Source organism: Sorex fumeus, unplaced genomic scaffold (genome assembly GCF_029834395.1).
Source record: "Sorex fumeus unplaced genomic scaffold, SorFum_2.1 ptg000093l, whole genome shotgun sequence".
Classification (NCBI taxonomy): domain Eukaryota; kingdom Metazoa; phylum Chordata; class Mammalia; order Eulipotyphla; family Soricidae; genus Sorex; species Sorex fumeus.
This window is the reverse complement of record NW_026606150.1, coordinates 5590989-5609218: the sequence shown is the minus strand read 5'-3', so window position 1 is coordinate 5609218 and position 18230 is coordinate 5590989. Positions and strand designations below refer to the sequence as shown.

The 18230-nt window shown below is 55.1% G+C and overlaps 1 protein-coding gene across 1 annotated transcript; it reads right to left on the bottom strand.

Annotated features, from left to right (window-relative positions):
- Window positions 1-7008: 7008 nt before the first annotated feature.
- CCS (copper chaperone for superoxide dismutase) lies at window positions 7009-18136 on the bottom strand. Its single transcript, XM_056131950.1, has 8 exons — window positions 18004-18136; window positions 17611-17683; window positions 10421-10558; window positions 10070-10247; window positions 9576-9636; window positions 7519-7596; window positions 7349-7452; window positions 7009-7248 (listed from the first exon to the last, which is right to left on the bottom strand). The coding sequence occupies exons 1-8, from the start codon at window positions 18040-18042 to the stop codon at window positions 7095-7097; spliced, it is 825 nt and encodes a 274-aa protein (XP_055987925.1). The 5' UTR covers window positions 18043-18136; the 3' UTR covers window positions 7009-7094.
- Between the last annotated feature and the right edge of the window lie 94 nt (window positions 18137-18230).

Sequence of the window (18230 nt, the reverse complement as noted above, 5' to 3'; positions counted from 1 at the left end):
TATTTCCCCAGCTCCCAACCAGAATTTACTTGTCAATTTATTTTGGAGTAACCAGCATCCAATCTAGGGCCTCACACGTGCAAGGCAAGTACTATACCAATAAGATGGCCCTAGAATCTTCTTATTATTTTTTATGGGGGTGGGGTTGTATTTTTTTCTTTTTGGGTCACACTTAGCAAACGCTCCGGACTTACTCCTGGCTCTGCACTCAGAAATTACTCCAGATCCCTTAACAGAAGAAAGAGAACAGAAAGAAAGAAATTTCTAATAAAGTAATATGTATCACAAGGACCATGAAATTTGGTTTCTGCTACAAATGCAGGCTGGCACGCAGGTACCCCATTGGCATCTCAGTATGTGATTAGATTATCGCTGGCTCCATCCTCCCTACCTCAGCCCATGGTGCTCTGTTAGCCAAACCGAAGAATAGCAAAACTCAGGGTCTGTTACACTTCCAACCAAAATATTTTGTTGTGCAGGGGCCAGAGAGATAGTAAAGTGGGTAGGGTACTTGCTTTGCACGCAGCTGATCCGGGTTCAATCGCTGGCATCCCATATGGTCCTCTGAACACCACCCGGAGTGATTCCTGAGTGCAGAGCCAGGAGTAACCACAGAGCATCTCTGGGTGTGGCCTGAATCCTCTCTCGTGCCAAAAAAAAAAAACCAAAAAACCTTTGTTAGGCAAAAATGGGCTGAAGTAGCACAGCGGGAGGGCGTTTGCCTTGCAAGCAGCCAATATGGTCGACCTGAGTTCGGTTCCTCCGTCATTCTCGTAGAGCCCGGCAAGCTACCGAGAGTATCTCACCCACACCCCACACAGCAGAGCCTGGCAAGCTCCCCATGACATATTCGATATGCCAAACACAGTAACAACAAAGTCTCCAATGGAGACGTTATTGGGCCTGCTCAAGCAAATCGATGAACAACAGGAGGACAGTGACAGTGACAGTGACAGGCAAAAATAAAATCAATCAGTAAGGTTCTAGTAAAGTGTTCTACATGTGTTTTCCACCAAGTTGAGACATTTGAAAGTTATTTAGGATGAGAAAGTTAGTTTAGTGTGTCTGGCTACCCCACATATTGTAAATCACTAGGAATCCCTACGTCCCCCCCACCCCCCAGAAAACACAGGAGTACCCTCCCATACACGTAGTATCTTCATCACCAAAGCAGTCTCTCTTGCAAATATCTAAAAGCCCCACAAGGGCAATTGCACCCCAGTAAGAACTACTGATCAAATAGGAATTGTGAACCGAATTTGGAGTGTACACTCAGCTTCGGGTAACTCTGTCTCCTTTCTCCTCTGCGGTCTTCAAGGTGACCAGGACTCCCACACATGCTTGACTGTCCTGCTCACTCCTCGGTTAATGGTGCTCGCCGGGCATGGCTGAGGGGGTTACAGCTCAGTGGGCTGGAGGGAGAACACAGGAGGACAGTTGGGGTTAAGATGCTTGCCTGGCATTGAACATAAACCAGCCTAGACTGCATCCCCAACACCACCAGTAGTGACCCCTGATCACAGAGCCAGGAGTAAGGCCTGTTCACTGCTGGGTGGGACCCCAAGCCCCAAAATAATAATAAAATAACCTTTTTTTGCTTTTTTGGTCACACCCAGAAGTGCTCAGTGGTTATTCCTGGCTCTGCACTGAGGAATTACTCCTGATGGTGCTTAGGGGACACTATGGGATGCCAGAGATCGAGCCCAGGTCAGCCACATGCAAGGCAAATGCCCAACACGCTGTACTATTGCTCCGACTCTACATTTTTTTTTCTTTGCTTTTTTTTGGGTCACACCCAGCGATATGGGATGCTGGAAATCGAACCCAGATCAGCTGTGTGCAAGGCAACCGCCCTACCCCCTGTGCTATTACTCCAGCCCCTACAATAACATTCTTTTTTTTTTTTTTTTTTTGCTTTTTAGGTCACACTCGGCAATGCACAGGGGTTACTCTTGGCTCTGCGCTCAGGAACTACCCCTGGCAGTGCTCAGGGGACAATATGGGATGCTGGGAATCGAACCCGGGTTGGCCACGTGCAAGGCAAACACCCTACCCGCTGTGCTATTGCTCCAGCCCCCTACAATGACATTCTAAAGCAATAAAAATGCCAATGGAAAGATATTTTTGATGTGCTAAACTTTTGGAGGTAAATTAGCAGCACAATCTACTTAGCCAATGCTATCAATTACCTTCAGATAAGTCGTTTTTAAAAAATTCTTGAAGTAATAAAAACAAAAGAAAAATATAAATAAGTGAAAAAAAAAACCACCTATGGGCCAGGGGATAGTACAGTAGGTTGGGTGCTTGCCTGGCATATGGCCAACTTGGGTTCAATCCCTACCACCCCATATGGTCCCCTGAGCACGGCCAGGTGTGCCCCGTCCCCTGAAAAAGAAAATATGGGCCAAGAGACAGTACAGCCAGTGGGGTGTTTGTCTTGTGTGTGTCAGACCCGGGTTCAACTCCGGGCATAATATATGGTTCCCTGAGTCCCACCAGGAGTGACCCCTGAGCACAGAGCCAGGAGTAAGTGAGGCTTACTCCAAATGCTTATCCTTGAGCATTGCTGGGTGTGGCCAAATAAAACAAAAACTAAACAAACAAAAGACCTCAGGGTGGGTCACACTTCTGGCTAAATCATTTGGTGGGATTGAATCACACCCTGCTGGGTGCTCAGGGCACCACTGGTGCTGGAGTTTGTTTTTGTTTGGTTTTGGGGCCCCACCCAGCGGTGCTCAGGATTTATTCCTGTCTCTGTGCTCAGGGCTCACTCCTGACGCCCAGTGGACCATATGGGATACCTGGAGTCTAATCTGGGTCAGCACCCTCCCTGCAAGGCAAGCGCCCTCCCTGCTCTACTATTGCTTGGGCCCCAATTTTTCTTTGGTATTTTTTTTCGGGGGCCCCACCTGGGGATGCTCAGGGCTTGCTCCTGCCTCTGTGCTCAGAAATCATTCCTGGCTGGGCTCAAGGAAACCTATGGGGTGCAGGAGATTAAATGTGGGTCAGCTACTTGCAAGGCAAGCACGCTACTCACTGTACTACAGCCTCCAATTTTTTTTTTCTTTTTGGGTCACACCTGGTGATGCACAGGCGCTACTCCTGGCTCTGCACTCAGGAATCACTCCCGGCGGTGCTCAGGGGACCATATGGGATGCTGGGAATCGAACCCCGGTTGGCCGTGTGCAAGGCAAACGCCCTCCCCGCTGTGCTATCTCTCCAGCCCCCAGGCCCCAATTTTTTATATGATAGCGAGATGTTTTATTTTTCTAGAAAAATTTTATTCACGATACATGAGTCTCACTTTTCAGCTGTTAAAATTAAAATCAATATTGTGGTTCATATGGAGTATTATATATGCCGAGCAGAGCCCTGGCAGCTGAAGACCTCCAGGACCCATTCACAGCCATGCTAAGACCACTTTCCACACTCTCAGATGAGCCTCACACATGAAGGAACTGGCAGAGGAACCCAGGTGTGAGGAACCCGGGGCTGAGATCTCCAGGCCTGCTCGGTGAGGGACTGAGCCTCCTCCACCTAGATCCTCCATCTTCCAGTAACCAGACAGTTACACCCACCAACTGCCATGTAACCCCATCAACAGCCAAGCTCCAGAGAGTATAAAACCAAGCTCCCGGCCGCGACCTCTTATTGCCTAATTCTCGCTCTCAGAGAACCCGGCAGGCTACCGAGAGCATCCTGCCCGCATATATGCCTGACTGGGGATATCTGTAAAGGTGATAAGAGGCTGCCTCAAAAGCCTCAATCCCTCTTGGAGAGCCCGGCAAGCTACCAAGGGTATTCCGCCCGCACAGCAGAGCCTGCCAAGCTACCCATGGCCTACTTGATATGCCAAAAATAGTAACAATGTGGTCCTCATTCCCCTGACCCTGAAAGAGCCCCAAATATGCCATTGGGCTACACTAGCACATGACAGGGACGAATGGAGACATTACTGGCTCCCACTTGAGCAAATCAATGAACAATGGGATGATAGTGATAATGATGGAGTAGTAGAACCATCTGAATAGAGACTATCTTATTGGGCAAGTTACATAACCATCTGGGCTTCAGTTTCCTCATCTGTAAAATGGGATCATAATCTCGCCAACTTTGCAGTTAATCCTTGCCATGAGGACTGACACCTGCCTGCGCAGCGTTTAGGGCAGAACAGGGTGTAAACAATCACTCTCCAGGCATCCTCCAGTGCCTCACGGTTCCCTTCCAGACTAGCACTACAGCACAATAAAGCAAGCCACATGAATATTTTGGTTTCCCACAGCATATAAAAATGTTTACATGAGCTATCAAAAGAATATTTACACAGAGGTGCTGTCTTAGGGCTGTGCATAGCTCAGGAGTCAATAGGTCTGGAGCTGAGGATGTAGGTGGGGCATTTGCCTCACACACGACCAACCCCATAGGGCCCCCCGAGTCCCCGCCAAGAGTGATTCCTGAGTGCAGAGCCAGGAGTAAGCCCTGAGCACTGTGAGGTGTGTCTTCCCAAGCAAAAAAAAAAAAAGAAAGGGTCAAAAAAGTTCAGTGGTAAAATGCGTGTTTTACATGCAAGCATGTGGTAATTTGACTTATGGCAGGTGGCAGGCTCCCCACATAGGCACATCACATAGGCCAGGATCCAGCTCAGTGGCAGAGCATGTGTGAGGCTCTGAGTTTGATCCCCAGAACCATGTGCTCACAGACCCCCCCCCCCCCCCGCGGTGGTTCCTGAGCACTGAGGAGGGTGCCTCACCCAAAACAATTGGAAGTGATTCCTCCTGAAACCAAAGATTATATTAGGGCCATTCGAGTTGTATTTTGTTGTTGGGGTTTTTTTTTTTTTGCTTTTTGGGTCACACCCCGCGATGCTCAGGGGTTACTCCTGGCTTTTCACTCAGGAATCACTCTTGGCAGTGCTCGGGGGACCATATGGGATGCTAGGAATTGAACCCGGGTCGGCCGCGTGCAAGGCAAACGCCCTACCCACTGTGCTATTGCTTCAGCCCTGTTGTTTTTTTTTTTAAGTTTTTATTATTTTCATTTCATTTCATTTCATTTCATTTCATCATCCTGTTAATCGTCGATTGCCTCGAGCAGGCCCCAGTAACGTCTCTTTCATCCTAGCCCTGAGATTATATTCAAGGCTCTTTAGGAGAATGAGACCCATCATTGTTACTGGTATTTGGCATATTTGGTAGGCCACGGGGAGTTTGCCAGACTCTGCCGTGTGGGCAGGCTACATTCGATAGCCTGCAAGTGTGTCCAAAGTAAGAATGAGATAATAAGATGTTGCGCGGCCGCAAATGCGGCCGCGCGGTTCCAGGACCTGGATTTTATAGTCTCTGAGTCTTGGCCGCTGATGGGATTACACGGCGCCAGGGGGCCAGGTGGTGGGTGTGACCCCCGCCTACTGGAAATTGGAGGATCTGGGTGGAAGATGCTCGACTCCAATTCGAGTAGGCTTGGAGGTCTTGGCCCCGGAACCCGCGTGTAATCCCATCAGCGGCCAAGATTCAGAGACTATAAAATCCAGATCCCGGACGAGAACAGTGCAGTCTTTTGCCCCCGCGCCTGGGTGTCCCTCGCCGGGACCCCTTGGAGGGGAGCGGGTCGAGCTTTCCTCCCCGCCCCGACTGGGGCTCCGGCAGCCGAAGACCTCCAGGACCAGCCACCACCATGCTGAGACCACTCTCCGCACACATGAAGGTACTGGCAGAGGGACAAAGCCACGCGGGTTCCGGGGCCAAGACCTCCAAGCCTACTCGAATTGGAGTCGAGCATCTTCCACCCAGATCCTCCAATTTCCAGTAGGCGGGGGTCACACCCACCACCTGGCCCCCTGGCGCCATGTAATCCCATCAGCGGCCAAGTTTTTATTATTAAGCAGAAAAAATAGAAGAACCCTTATAAAGCTATTCATGATTAGGTTTCAGTCATACAGGGTCCCAACACCCATCCCTCTACCAGTGTATGTTTCCCAGCACTAGTGTCCCCAGTTTTTCTCCCACCGTTCCCACTTTGGCACTTTTCTTCTCTCTCTCTCTCTCTCTCTCTCTCCCCCTCCCCTTTCTTGTTTTCTGGGCTACACCCAACTGTGCCCAGGGATCACTCCTGGCTGTGCCCAGCAGACCATATCCAGTGCCAGGGATAGAATTGGGTAAGTTATATGCAAGGTAAGCGAGCGGCCTGCCTACTGCCTACTGTACCATCTCCTAGCGTCTTTTTGTTGTTGTTGTTGCTTTTTGGGTCACATCTGGCGATGCACGGGGTTATTCCTGGCTCTGCACTCAGGAGTCACTCCTGGCGGTGCTCAGGAAACCATATGGGATGCTGGGAATCAAACCCGAGTCCGCCTCACGCAAGACAAACGCCCTACCAACTGTGCTATCTCTCCAGCCCGCAGATTCATTCTTTAGGACACGAGTACAAGAACACAGTGAGGAAAGAGGAGTGACTCTTGGCCCCCAGGTGGGGGCCCAGCAGTGACTCAGAATGTCCCGCATCTTCCAGTGCTCTCCTGTACCACTGTCATCCTCCCCGACACTGGCTTTGTATGAGGCCCCAGATCCAGCCACAGACGAAGATTGCCGGGAGAAAAGGGCCCTGCCTGGGGCCAGACGACCTCTGTGGTTCCGGTCAGCCACAGCAAAGGGAAGGGACAGGCCACCGGCAGATTTGAGAGGCGGTGAATTGTTTTGTTTTTTTCTTTTTGGGTGACATCCGGCAATGCTCAGGGATTCCTCCTGGCTCTGCACTCAGAATTACTCCTGGCAGTGCCCAGGGAACCATATGGGATGCTGGGAATCAAACCTGGGTCGGCCGCGTGCAAGACAAACGCCCTCCCTGCTGTACTATCGCTCCAGCCCCGAATTCAGTTTGGTTTGACTTCAGAGGTGGTCCTTGAAGCAGGGAGGCCCAGCCAAGCAGCTATGTTCCCAGAGCCTACGGAAGCACAGGGGGCCCCAAGCAAACACAGAACTCCACAGGAAAAAGCAGCTTTAATTGGCCCCAGATTCAGGCAGGGGCACCCACCCGACCTGAGGCTGGCTCATAGGTGGGCACCAGGACCCCCTCTGGCCCTGAGGCTGCGACCCTACTCAGAGGTGAGCTGGGGTCTGCACAGGCTCCTTGCGGCCCTCCCCCGCGATGGGCCGGCCGCGCTCCTCCCAGATGGTCAGGCCGTCGCACGAGCAGATCTGCTTGGGGTTCTGGAACAGGCCGGCGGAGCGCGCAATGATGCCACAGGCCAGCCTGCAAGGGGACACGGGCAAGGTCAGGGCCACACGGGCAAGGTCAGGGTCACGCGGGCTCTGCCTCACCTCCGCCTAGGCCCAGAGGGTGCCGGGCTCACCTCTTCCCAGAGTTCCCTGTGATCTTGGACAAGGGGTGGCTGCCTTGGCCCAGGTCATCTTCCCCCTCATCGATGACCAGGCTCCGGCCGATCACGTCCCACACCTGAGAGGGGGACCGGGCTCAGACCAGGGACGGGAGAGAAGATTCCCCCCATTTTTCCCGCCTTACCTTCAGCCGCTCATCCTCCATCCTGAAGGTGGCGCGGCCGTCGGCGTTGGCGCAGACGTTCCCCAGGTCTCCTCGGTGCTACGGTGAGGCAGGCACGAGGCTGATGTTGGTCCCCAACCTGATCCCCGGCTCCCCAACCATGTCTCTTTCCTTGGTGGAATGACAGGGCGGGCCCAGGGTACTGGCCAGGCCATGGACGCTTCCTGGGCCTGGAATAGCCTGTGTCCTCCACACAGGTGCCAGGCTGGGATCAGAGGCCACTGTCCAGCCCTGCAATGCAATGCTTGGGCCCAACAGTGTGAGTGTGAGTGTGCGTGTGTGTGTGTGTGTGTGTGTATGAGAGTATGTGTGTACGTGTGTGTGAGTGTGCATGAGTGTGTGTGTGTGTGTGTGTGTGAGAGAGAGAGAGAGAGAGAGTCTGTGTGTGTGTGTACCAGTGGGGGTCAGGGAGGTTTGAACTTGGGGACTTTTGCATCCATGCAGGCGTTCCACCTTGCTGAGTTCTGCCCAGCCCCCTAAAAACACTTTTGGCCTTCACTGATTTAGGTTGTTTTTTTTTTTTTTAATGCCCCTCTTCATCTTGTTCGCTAGCAGTACCGGTTTTTCCTCTTGGTGGCAATATCAGGTTCTGTTAAAAAGAATCTACCTCGTTGTATGAAACATATCTCAATTTTTTTTTTGGCTTTTTGGGTCACACCCAGCAATGTTCAGGGGTTACGCTGGGCTCTGTACTCAAAAAATCACTCCTGGCGGTGCTCGGAGAACCCAGTCAGCCGTGTGCTGGGCAAACACCGTCCTCGATGTACTATCATTTCGGTTCCAACATATCTCAATTTGCTGCAAAATCAGGGTGAAGGGGAGCAGAGGAGGGAGCAGCAGCAGGATGGACATGAGCCGGTAGCTGCAGGGATGAGGGAGAGGGACCCAGGAGCCCAGAATGAGACCTGCCCTGCTTTTGAGTATACATAAAGGTTCCATGAGACTAAAACATGGAAGTGAATGAAATTTAGGACTGGGGGCTGCAGAGCGAGGGCAGGGATTAAGACATGTGACTGCACAATCCCCTGAGCATCATGGTACAGCTCTGGAAGCCCTGGGCCCCGCTGGGGTGGCTCCAGTGACCCCCACCACTGAGGCAAACCCTGCATCCTTGGACCCTTGCATTGACCTGCCAGCCAGTTTCCTGGATAAGAATCACTAGGAGGGGTACCTGGGCCTCCTGAGCACTGCTAGGGAGACCTTGTTCCCCAAAAAATATAAACTTAGGGCTAAGGATGTGCCTTGCATTTGTGAGTGTTTTTTGTTTGGGTTTTGCTTTGGTTTGGGGGCCACATCCGGTGGTGCTCAGGGGTCACTCTTGGCACTGCACTCAGGGGTCACTCCTGAAACCTGGGTCGGCCACGTGCAAGGCAAGTGCCCTACCCGCCGTATCATGGCTCTTGTCCCTGTGTGTGGAATTGATCCTTGACACCATAAAAATCTTTAAAAAGAAAAAGAATTAGGGGGTGGAGCGATAGCACAGGGGGTAGGGCATTTGCCTTGCACCCGGCCAACCCGGGTTCGATTCCCAGCATCCCATGTGGTCCCCCAAGCACCACCAGGAGTAGTTCCTGAGTGCATGAGCCAGGAGTAACCCCTGTGCATTGCGAGGTGTGACCCAAAAAAGCAACCAAAAAAAAAAAAAGAACTAAATTACCCAAGGTGAAGAAGAACATCCAAAGGAAAAAAAAACAGAAAAAGAGGTTGAAGACAATATTTGCACAGGGTCAAATCATCATTAATTATTAGTGCCATGGGTGACACTCTGAGCTGGGGGACAATTCTCTGGTGACCAGTGAAGCATGGTCTGCGTCACCTATTCCTGGGGCTCCATAACAGGTCTGGGGTGTCAATGGGGTCTCCTGTAGGTGATCTCGTTGTTCCCTGGGGGCAGGCCCAGATCGCAGCAGGGGATCGAAAAGAACCAAAATGAGGGGGAGGCCCTCAACAGGGAATCGGGGCAGGGTCCCTGGAGCAGCCGGGTCCCTCAGTTCGAGGCTGACCCTGCCAGCACTTACCCGCTCAGCATCCTGGGGCCCCCCATGAGAGGCTCCATCCGGGTTGAAGTGCTCCCCACAGCTGAGAAAAAAAGGGTGACTAGTGGGGACCATTTTAATGGCATCTGTGTTTTCTCTGTCCCCAACACTTGGCACTGAACAGCAGCCTGGCCTGTGCCAGAGTCTCGGTTGAGGGCACTGAGAGAATCCAGACGTGGGCCCTGCTTTCCCAGAATGTTGGGGCCGCCCACGGTGTTGAGCCTCCTCATGGGGTCTGCCCGGGACCAACCTCCCCACACAGGCCCACCCTTCCCGCCCGAGGACCCTCTTCCCTCCTGGGGCAGGAAGCAGTGCGGCAGGATCTTCGGAAAGGATTGGGGGTTTAACGCCCTTCCTTGTGCTAGCAGCACTAACGGCTCGTTTCGCCCGCGGAGCCTCAGTCTCTACATCTGTAGAGTGGGTCTGGGAGTAGGTGTGTGTGGGAAGGGCTGGAGACAGTGACAAGTCTCCCTTACCTGCTGCAGTCATTGGTGAGGTCCCCGAACTGATGGACGTGGAGCCCGTGCAGCCCCGGCTCTAGGCCGTCAATGGTCCCCTCGATGAGGCAGCGCTCGGGACTGAGCTGTAGGAAGCGCACCACGCCCTGCACGGAGCCAGGACGCCCCAGCATGGCCACTGCCGCCCCCAGATTCTCTGCAAGGTATTGGATGCTCGGTGGACTCACCCCCTCACCTAGCCCGAGAGCCCACCCAGCTGCCTTCTCTGAAGCCATTCCAAACCCCAACACCCTGAAATAAAACCGGAAGTGGTTTTATATGCATTGCCCTAGAGCCTTTGGCCAAGGTCGCGTGGGAGGGGCTACTCACTCAGTAGGCTGCTGCCCATGCCCTTGAGGACCGCCTGCCGCCCGGTGCTCTCGAGGAGGGCCTGCACCTCCTGGCTGGGCAGAGTGGTCTGCACCAGGACCATCTGGTTCTCCAGCTGCACCTCCACACTCTGGATGCCTGGCATGGAAGGGCAGAGGGTAGCAGAGGGCTGGCACGCCCGAGCTGGGGTGGGAATGACCAGATGGCAGTCTGCCATCCCGGCTTCAGCCCCGGCCCGTGGCCGAGGCCAGCTCTGAAGCCACCTTCGGGCAATATAAGGCTCTTCTGTTTGGGGGGGGGCCCAAGCCAGGGGTGCATGACCAGCAGCATTAGGCCAAGCTATGGGGGCCCATGGTTTGGAGGCTTGGACCTGGCACTGTGGTGCTATAGGACACCACGGTCACCCCAGTCTGGGGCGTCCAGGACTTAATCAGGCAGTACTTGGGTACCAGCGATTGAACCCAGGGCCTCTGCCCAGTATATGTGCCACAGTCCTGAGCCCACTCCAGCAGGGTTGGGGAGATCATACGGAGTGCCCGGGATTGAACTCACATCAGCCGCAAGCTCACAAGACAAGCACCTACCCACTGTACTATCGCTCCAGCCTGAGTCGGCTTCTCTCTACAGATAGGGGAGCACGTGCCACTTGGCCACCAGGACCTTCCTGAGCTCTAGTCACGTGCCAGGTATTATGCATAATTTTTGAAATAATAGAAGAGCCCCTTAAGCTACTTTTATGAACAGGGATGATAAAGAATCTTGTCATTCACAACAGCCAAAAGGCAGACCAAAATATGTGTTTGGTGGGCCTGGAGTGATAGTACAGCGGGTAGGGCGTTTGCCTTGCACACGGTCGACCTGGGTCCAATTCCCAGCATCCCATATGGTCCTCCGATCACCCCCAGGAGTAATTCCTGAGTGCAGAGCCAGGAGTAACCCCTGAGCATCGCCGGATGTGACCCAAAAAGCAAAAAAAAAAAAAAATGTGTTTGGCATGTTGGATTTATCCTCAGCTGCAAAGTATGAAGCAGGGTCAGGGAGATGGTTCAAAGGGCAGGAACACGGGCCTGGCATGCACGAGGCCCTGGGCTTGATCCCTGGCATTATGTGGCCTCCCCAGTCCTGGCAGCAGTGGCCCTTGTGGCTCCTACTGCCACTGTTGGAGGCTCTGAAAAAATAGCAGAATAAGGGGCTTGGAGCATTAGCACAGCAGGTCGGGCATTTGCCTTTCACTCGGCCGACCTGGGTTCGATTACCAGCATCCCATCTGGTACCCTGAGCACCGCCAGGAGTGATTCCTGAGTGCAGAGCCAGGAGTAACCCCTGAGCATCGCTGGGTGTGACCCCCCCAAAAAAGAAGCATAATAATAATAATAATGACATAATTCTGATATAACTAGACACAAATGAACCTTAAAAACCTTAAGGGTTGGGGCTGGAGCAATAGCACAGCAGGTAGGGCGTTTGCCTAGCATGCGGCCAACCCGGATTTCGATTCCCAGCATCCCATATGGTCCCTTGAGCACCGCCAGGAGTAATTCCTGAGTGAAGAGCCAAGAGTAACCCCTGTGCATTGCCGGGTGTGACCCCAAAAGCAAAAAACAAAACAAAACAAAACAAAAAAAGAAAGTACTAAGGGTTTCAGAGAGATTATACAACCTTGCATAGTTTGATCCCCAACACTGCATATGATCTCCTGAACCCCACTAGGAGTGATTCCTGAACACAGCCGAGCGTGGAGCACCCCATGCCCCATACACACACACACACACACACACACACACACACACACACACCCCAGAAAACAACAAAAAAGAATGCATTAAGTCAAATTAGTCACAATATTGTGGGGCTGGGGAGGGCTCAGAGGCAAAGTGCCCACCTTGGAAGGTCGATCCCTGGTGCTGCCTGCGTGCCCCAGCACAGACCCTGCTCCCCCACCACCACCGCATGGTGCCTTGCACGCGAGGCACAGCCAGGCAGGTGCGAGCCCTACCAGTCTGGTGAGTGACCCCCAGCCATCACTGCACGAAAAGGCCAAGGTGAGCCCCACAACCTAGTCCTGGGGAGCATGCGCAGAAGCAAGATGGAGAAGCGGTGACTCCCCGCCCCCAAGGCACAGAGCCAGCAGCCCCTGACACTGTGGGTGTGACACACCCAAATGACTGTGAGTCCTCGTGCACAGCAGCATACATGAGACCCTGGACACACATCAAGGGTCCCAGACTCCATGACAATGACAACCAGTAGAGAACAAGGAAAAGTTTTTTTTGTTGTTGTTTTTTCTTTTTGGGTCACACCTGGCGATGCACAGGGGTTACTCCTGGCTCTGCACTCAGGAATTACTCTTGGCGGTGCTTGGGGGACCATATGGGATGCTGGGATCGAACCCAGGTCGGTCGCGTGCAAGGCAAAATGCCCTACCCGCTGTGCTATTGCTCCAGCCCCTCTTTTTTTTTTTTTTTTTGTAGAAAGCAACTTGCTCCATGCCACACTGTGAACCTGGCATTCACCTGGGGTGGTCAAGCTCTTCTCCACAACACACCTTCCCCTGAGAAGCAGGGTCGGGGTCCCTTTCCCGCCCTCCTGCAGGAGCTCCTGAGAATGACCACACTGGCTAGTCTAGGGGCAAGAGTGCAGCGTGGGCCTCAGACAGGCTCAGGCGACTGTGTCACCCAGTCTTCTGGGACTTCTGCCGGGAACCCTGGGGTCACCCTGCATCTGCAGGGCTCCTGAGGTACACAGCCCCCAGGTGACCCCAAACAGCAAGAGAAGGAGCTTCGGTTTCATGCAGCCACACATGGGCTCCGGGGCCCCTGAGGGAACACTGGAATCCTCATGCCTCCCTGTCTGGGGGTGCAGGGAGAAGAGGGGTGCAGCCCGGGGAGCAGTGTGGTGGACACTGGGTAAAGAAGGTCTTTCCTTTCGTTGCTGCCAGTTCCAAGAAGGGAAGGCCATGCATGGCCACGCCAGGCACCCCTCATGCGTTCTTCCTTTCCTTCCTTCAGTTCTCTCTGCAAAGTGCTCTGGTAGGAGGAAGTCACGACAGTCTGGGGAAGCAACAGTCCTTGTCCCCGGGGACTGCCAGGTTGCAAGAGCAGCCAGACTGCACCTGGATTAAATACCAGAGAAAGTTCCGGAAGGCCCTGGCTTCCTTGTGAGCCCTCACAGGCAACAATAGTAGAATGAGGAAGCTTATGAGGGCTTATGAGGCTTGTGTTCTCTGGGGGTTCCTGGGGGGTGGGGCAGTGGGCCTGGGAAGCCAGCAGATATTCATGGCCCCTCAAGTGCAGGGAGACCCCATGGAGCCAAGCTGCTCCTCCCCCATGGAACAGTTGCCTGTGCGCCCCCACCCAGAGGACCCCTCAGCTGCCGCAGGCCACTGGGGGGACAGGGACAGCAAATGACTGGAACTGGGCTGAGCTTCCTTGGGCCCTTGCCGAGTGCTCTTACACCCACCAGGCCAGAGAGTGACCCAATGCCACATGTGGCCAGAGGATAGAGCTGGGAGGGCAGCCTGCACAAGCCACGGCACCCCCACCCTCCCTGGGAACAGGCCGGGGCCCCAAAGGGCCAAGATAAGCCTGACACTCCCGGGGCTCAGATAAGCAGGCAACGTTCAAGGCTTCCCACCAGGATTCCTCGTGCACCTGCCTCTCACTCACACATGCTCCAGGCAGTGGGGACAGAGCAGGGGACAAGGGAGATGACATCCCTGGCCCAGGAGCAGTGCGTGTTTGGGTGTAGGGATTCACAACAGAGTTTTCGTTTTGTTGCTATTTGGGGACCACACCCAGAGGTGCTCGGGGCTTAGTCCGGCTCTGTGCTCACGGGTCACTCCTGCCAATGCTCAGGGGACCATATGGGGTGTTGGGGATCAAACCCAGGTTGGCCGCATGCCAGGCAAGTGTACAAACCCACTGAGCTATCTCTCCAACTCCATCCTGAGACTTTTTGAAGCAAAAGGTGTGATCCGGCATTACTTATGCAGGACAGGCAGTGCGGGGAAGGCGCTGAGCCCAGGAGTGAGGGGAAGGGCATGTGAGCAGAGGGAACAGCAGTGGCCAAGCATCTGCCCCGCGAGAACAAAGGCCAGTGTGGGCTGAGCCAGAGGGCAGAGAGTGGACAAGAGCAGGTGAGGCGCAGCAGGCGACAGGAAAGAGCTGGACTCGTTGAAAACACATTTTATTGATTGGCCATTGGTTTACAGCAAGACACGACAGGGCAGGGGCGGGGGGACGGGGCACAGCCAGCACACCCGCCACCAAAGAAGAATCTGGGCTTTAATTCTGACGGGGAGTGGGGGAGGCCATAGGGCACGGTGGCCCCAGGGGTGGCTCTGGAGTTAAATCCTGAGGCCCCATGTTCCAGCTGAGTTTTCTATTCGGCGGCTTCATCTGCAAATGGAAATGGTTCTACCTACTTCAGAGGGCTACTGTACAGCCCACCGAACAGTGCTCAGGGGGCCCATGCAGAGCCTGGGACGAGGCCAGGGACACACACACACACAACAGACACACATACACACACATGCACTCACGCGCACGCGCGCACACAGTTAATTGCTCCAGAGCCTTTGCAGGGGTCAGGGGTCATCAGCGGGACAACATCCTCTGGTGTTTGGCTGGGAGAGTCCCTCTGGGTTTCTGTGGTGGCCGCAGAGCAGGGGCACCTGGGGCAACAGGGAGCTCAAAGATGCCAAGAGAAGTTCTGCAGGCAAGCAGGGAGTCAGGCCCGGTGGGAAAAGGCAGTTCCCGGCGTTCCAGAGACAGCGAGGGGCTGGCGCCGCACAACTTCCTAATGGGGTCCCCGAGAAGGGCTGATTCTAGGCTCTTGCGGCAGGATCCCTGTGTCGGAACCAGGTCCTCCCTGCTGTCTGGGTGTGTGTCTGTCCGCCCTGAGAAGCAGGTCCCCCTCTATCTCCGTTCAGGGGTGCACAGCGGGCTCAGCCTTTGTTCAGCACAGCGCCCAGCGAGGGAGAAACGCTGAGGCCACAGGGCGGCTTCAGGGCAGGGAACTGAGGCTTGGGCTGGGAGTATTGCTCCATGCTCCGCATTGGAGACCTAAGCCCTGTTCCCCAGAGTTAGGGCACCTCAATCCTCCTTCTTCACTACTGCTCTCTTAACTACAAGCGTTTCTCCTCATTCCCTGAGAAAGCCACAGGGGCCCCGCCCCCAGGACCAGAAAGTGGTTCCCAGAAGTCCTCAGTGGGCGCGGGGGTCCCAGCACTGGGATAAACCTTCACTGTCTCCCCAGCTGCGCCCCCAGCTCTGGCAGCAGGAGTATTGCACAGGCCGGATGCATCTCACGCGGTGGAGCACAGGCCTTGCAGATGAGACCCAGGGAGAGATGGAGCAGCGGGCAGGGCACATGCTTGCATGCTAGCGACCCGGGTTCCATCCCTGGCACCACACACGGCTTCTCAAGCAACACCAGGAGGGAGCCCTGAGCGCAGAGCCAGGAATAAGTTCTGAGCACAGCCAGCGGGTGGCCCAAAAACCAAAGCAAAAGAAAGGGGGAGGGGAGGGCTGGAGTGATAGCACAGCGGGTAGGGCATTTGCCTTGCACGCCACCGACCTGGATTCGATTCCCAGCATCCCATATGGTAAGGAGTAATTCCTGAGTGCATGAGCCAGGAGTGACCCCTGTGCATTGCCAGGTGTGACCCAAAAAGCAAAAAAAAAGGGGGGGGTGGGGTTTTGGAACCACAGCTGGCAGTGCTCAGGGTTCACTCCTAGGTCTGGGCTCAGGGGGAATTTGGGGGACCATGTAAAGTGTCAGAGATGAAACCAGTTGGCCATGTGCAAGGCAAGTGTCCACCCTCTGTACCATCTCCCTGGACTAAGAAATGTTTTTTTTTCCTTTTTTTGGGTCACACCCAGCAATGCTCAGGGGTTACTCCTGGCTCTACACTCAGGAGTTACTCCTGGCGGTGTTTGGGGGACCATGTGGGATGCCGGGGATTGAACCCAGGTTGGTGGCGTGCAAGGCAAACGCCCTTCCCGCTCTACTATGGCTCCGGCCCAAGAAACATCATTTTACAGGAGGTGGCAAGCCCAACATCCTCAGAAAGCTTCTCTCAGAACCTCCTGCTCTCGGCGAAATGGCTCACTCTCTGAGAAAGACACACGGGCCCCGTCCCCCAGACCGGAGAGTGGTTCCCAGAAGTCCTCAGCGGGCGCGGGGGTCCTAGCACTGGGGTAAAACCTCACTGTCTCCCCAGCTGCGCCCCCTACTCTGGCAGCAGGTTCCTTAAGGTCCTCACACAACCCCCTTTAAACACAGTTCAAGCAAACCCAGCCCCAGGGTGTCCCCTTGGGGCTAGGGAACTGGAGCAGAGGGCACATGCTTTACAGGAACAAGGTCCCAAGGCCCAGCTTTGGGGTCTCCCTGAGTACAACCAGGTGTGGCCCTGGTGGCCTCAGCACCGCCTGCACAGCATAGCGTGACCAGGCCTAAGCCCCAAAACCATCAGAGGCCCCCAGGTGACTGAGCCCCGCCAATGAGTCACCCCCTCCCAAAATAAAGAAATCTGTCTTCTAATACCTCCACCTGTGACCCTCCCTGTTCCTCCTGCAGCTTAGTGGGGTCTCGCTCCAGGGCAAAGACCCTTCCAAAGTGCCTGACGGACATCGGTGGGTGGCTCTTCACAACGGCCCCCAGAGCAGTTTCCATAACGTCCAAGAAACAAGCACAGAAAGTTCCACGCGAGAGGAGCGGTGGGGCCAGGATGGAGGAGCGAAGTCCCGCGGTCAGGCACATCCACTGACCACTAGTTCACCATGCTGCAGGGGTCAGCCGCACCCCCACTCCTCACCACCTGAGCCCCACCCTGGCCTCTGAGCAGGGTCACCTCCAGGGCAGCGGGCAGGCTTGCCAAAAGCAGGAACAGGACCGAGGCTGTTTGCTTTGTGAAGATCAGGCGGTTTCCCAAGCCCAGGGCTGACAGTCGTCCAGGGAACTCCCTCCAGAGGTGGGGCTACTCCAGCCTCTGTGGGGGGTGAAGGCCCCGCCCTGACCAAGGACAGGCCAGGCCAGGAATCTGGACTCTGGCTTGAACCCTGGCTCTCTGGGCACATGCCCGCCTCTCTCTCCCTCTCCCTCTCTGACTTGGATTGCAGGTTCAGTCGGAGCTGCCTGAACCTCCCAGAAGCCTTGGGCTGTTGCATTAACGTTTTACTGGCTCTTACCTGCCACCCCTTGCAGGGACTTGCCCACGGAGTCCACACAGCTCTGACAGGTCATCTGCACCGCAAACTCCAGCTACCAGGGCGGCAGGGACCAGTCATGAGAACTGGGGCCTTCTGAAGACACCTGTTCGGGTCTGCCCTGAAGACGACCCTTGGGGGTGGGAAAACTCCCGCGCCCCTCTCCCCACTCCTCCTCTTTCCTCCACTCCCCACGATCATTCCAGGACCAACACTCCTAGAACTCCAGGGCCTAGACACTGCAGGAGACCCGGGTGGGAGAGTGTGGGGGGAGGGGGGAGGTCCCCGACCTGGGGAGGGGGGTCGCCTCCGTGCCCCCTCTCCCGAATAAACGATCGCCGCAAGGGCCGAGGCTCTGCCCGACGATGCCCTCACCGTGCAGGCGGTCCCGCCGTCCCCCGTGTTCGATGCCATTCTGGCCCCCGTCACCCTCGGGACGGCCTGAACAGCTCCGGTCCTGAAGTGCAAACCCGGAGTCGCGGAGGAGGCGGAGCCCCCGGAAGCCACGTTTGGCTCCGCCCCCGGCGGCGCGCGCAGGCCCCGAGGCCCCGCCCCCTCGGCGGGAACAGCACCCGCGGACTGCGCAGGCGCACTCTGGCCTC

Excerpts from the sequence above, each read along its gene's own strand:
- CCS (XM_056131950.1), bottom strand. The coding sequence starts at position 18,042 with ATGGCATCGAACACGGGGGACGGCGGGACCGCCTGCACG. Across the intron at positions 17,684-18,003 it reads ACGGCGGGACCGCCTGCACG|CTGGAGTTTGCGGTGCAGAT; the intron begins GTGAGGGCATCG and ends CCGCCCTGGTAG. Across the intron at positions 9,637-10,069 it reads CTCACCAATGACTGCAGCAG|CTGTGGGGAGCACTTCAACC; the intron begins GTAAGGGAGACT and ends TTTTTTTCTCAG.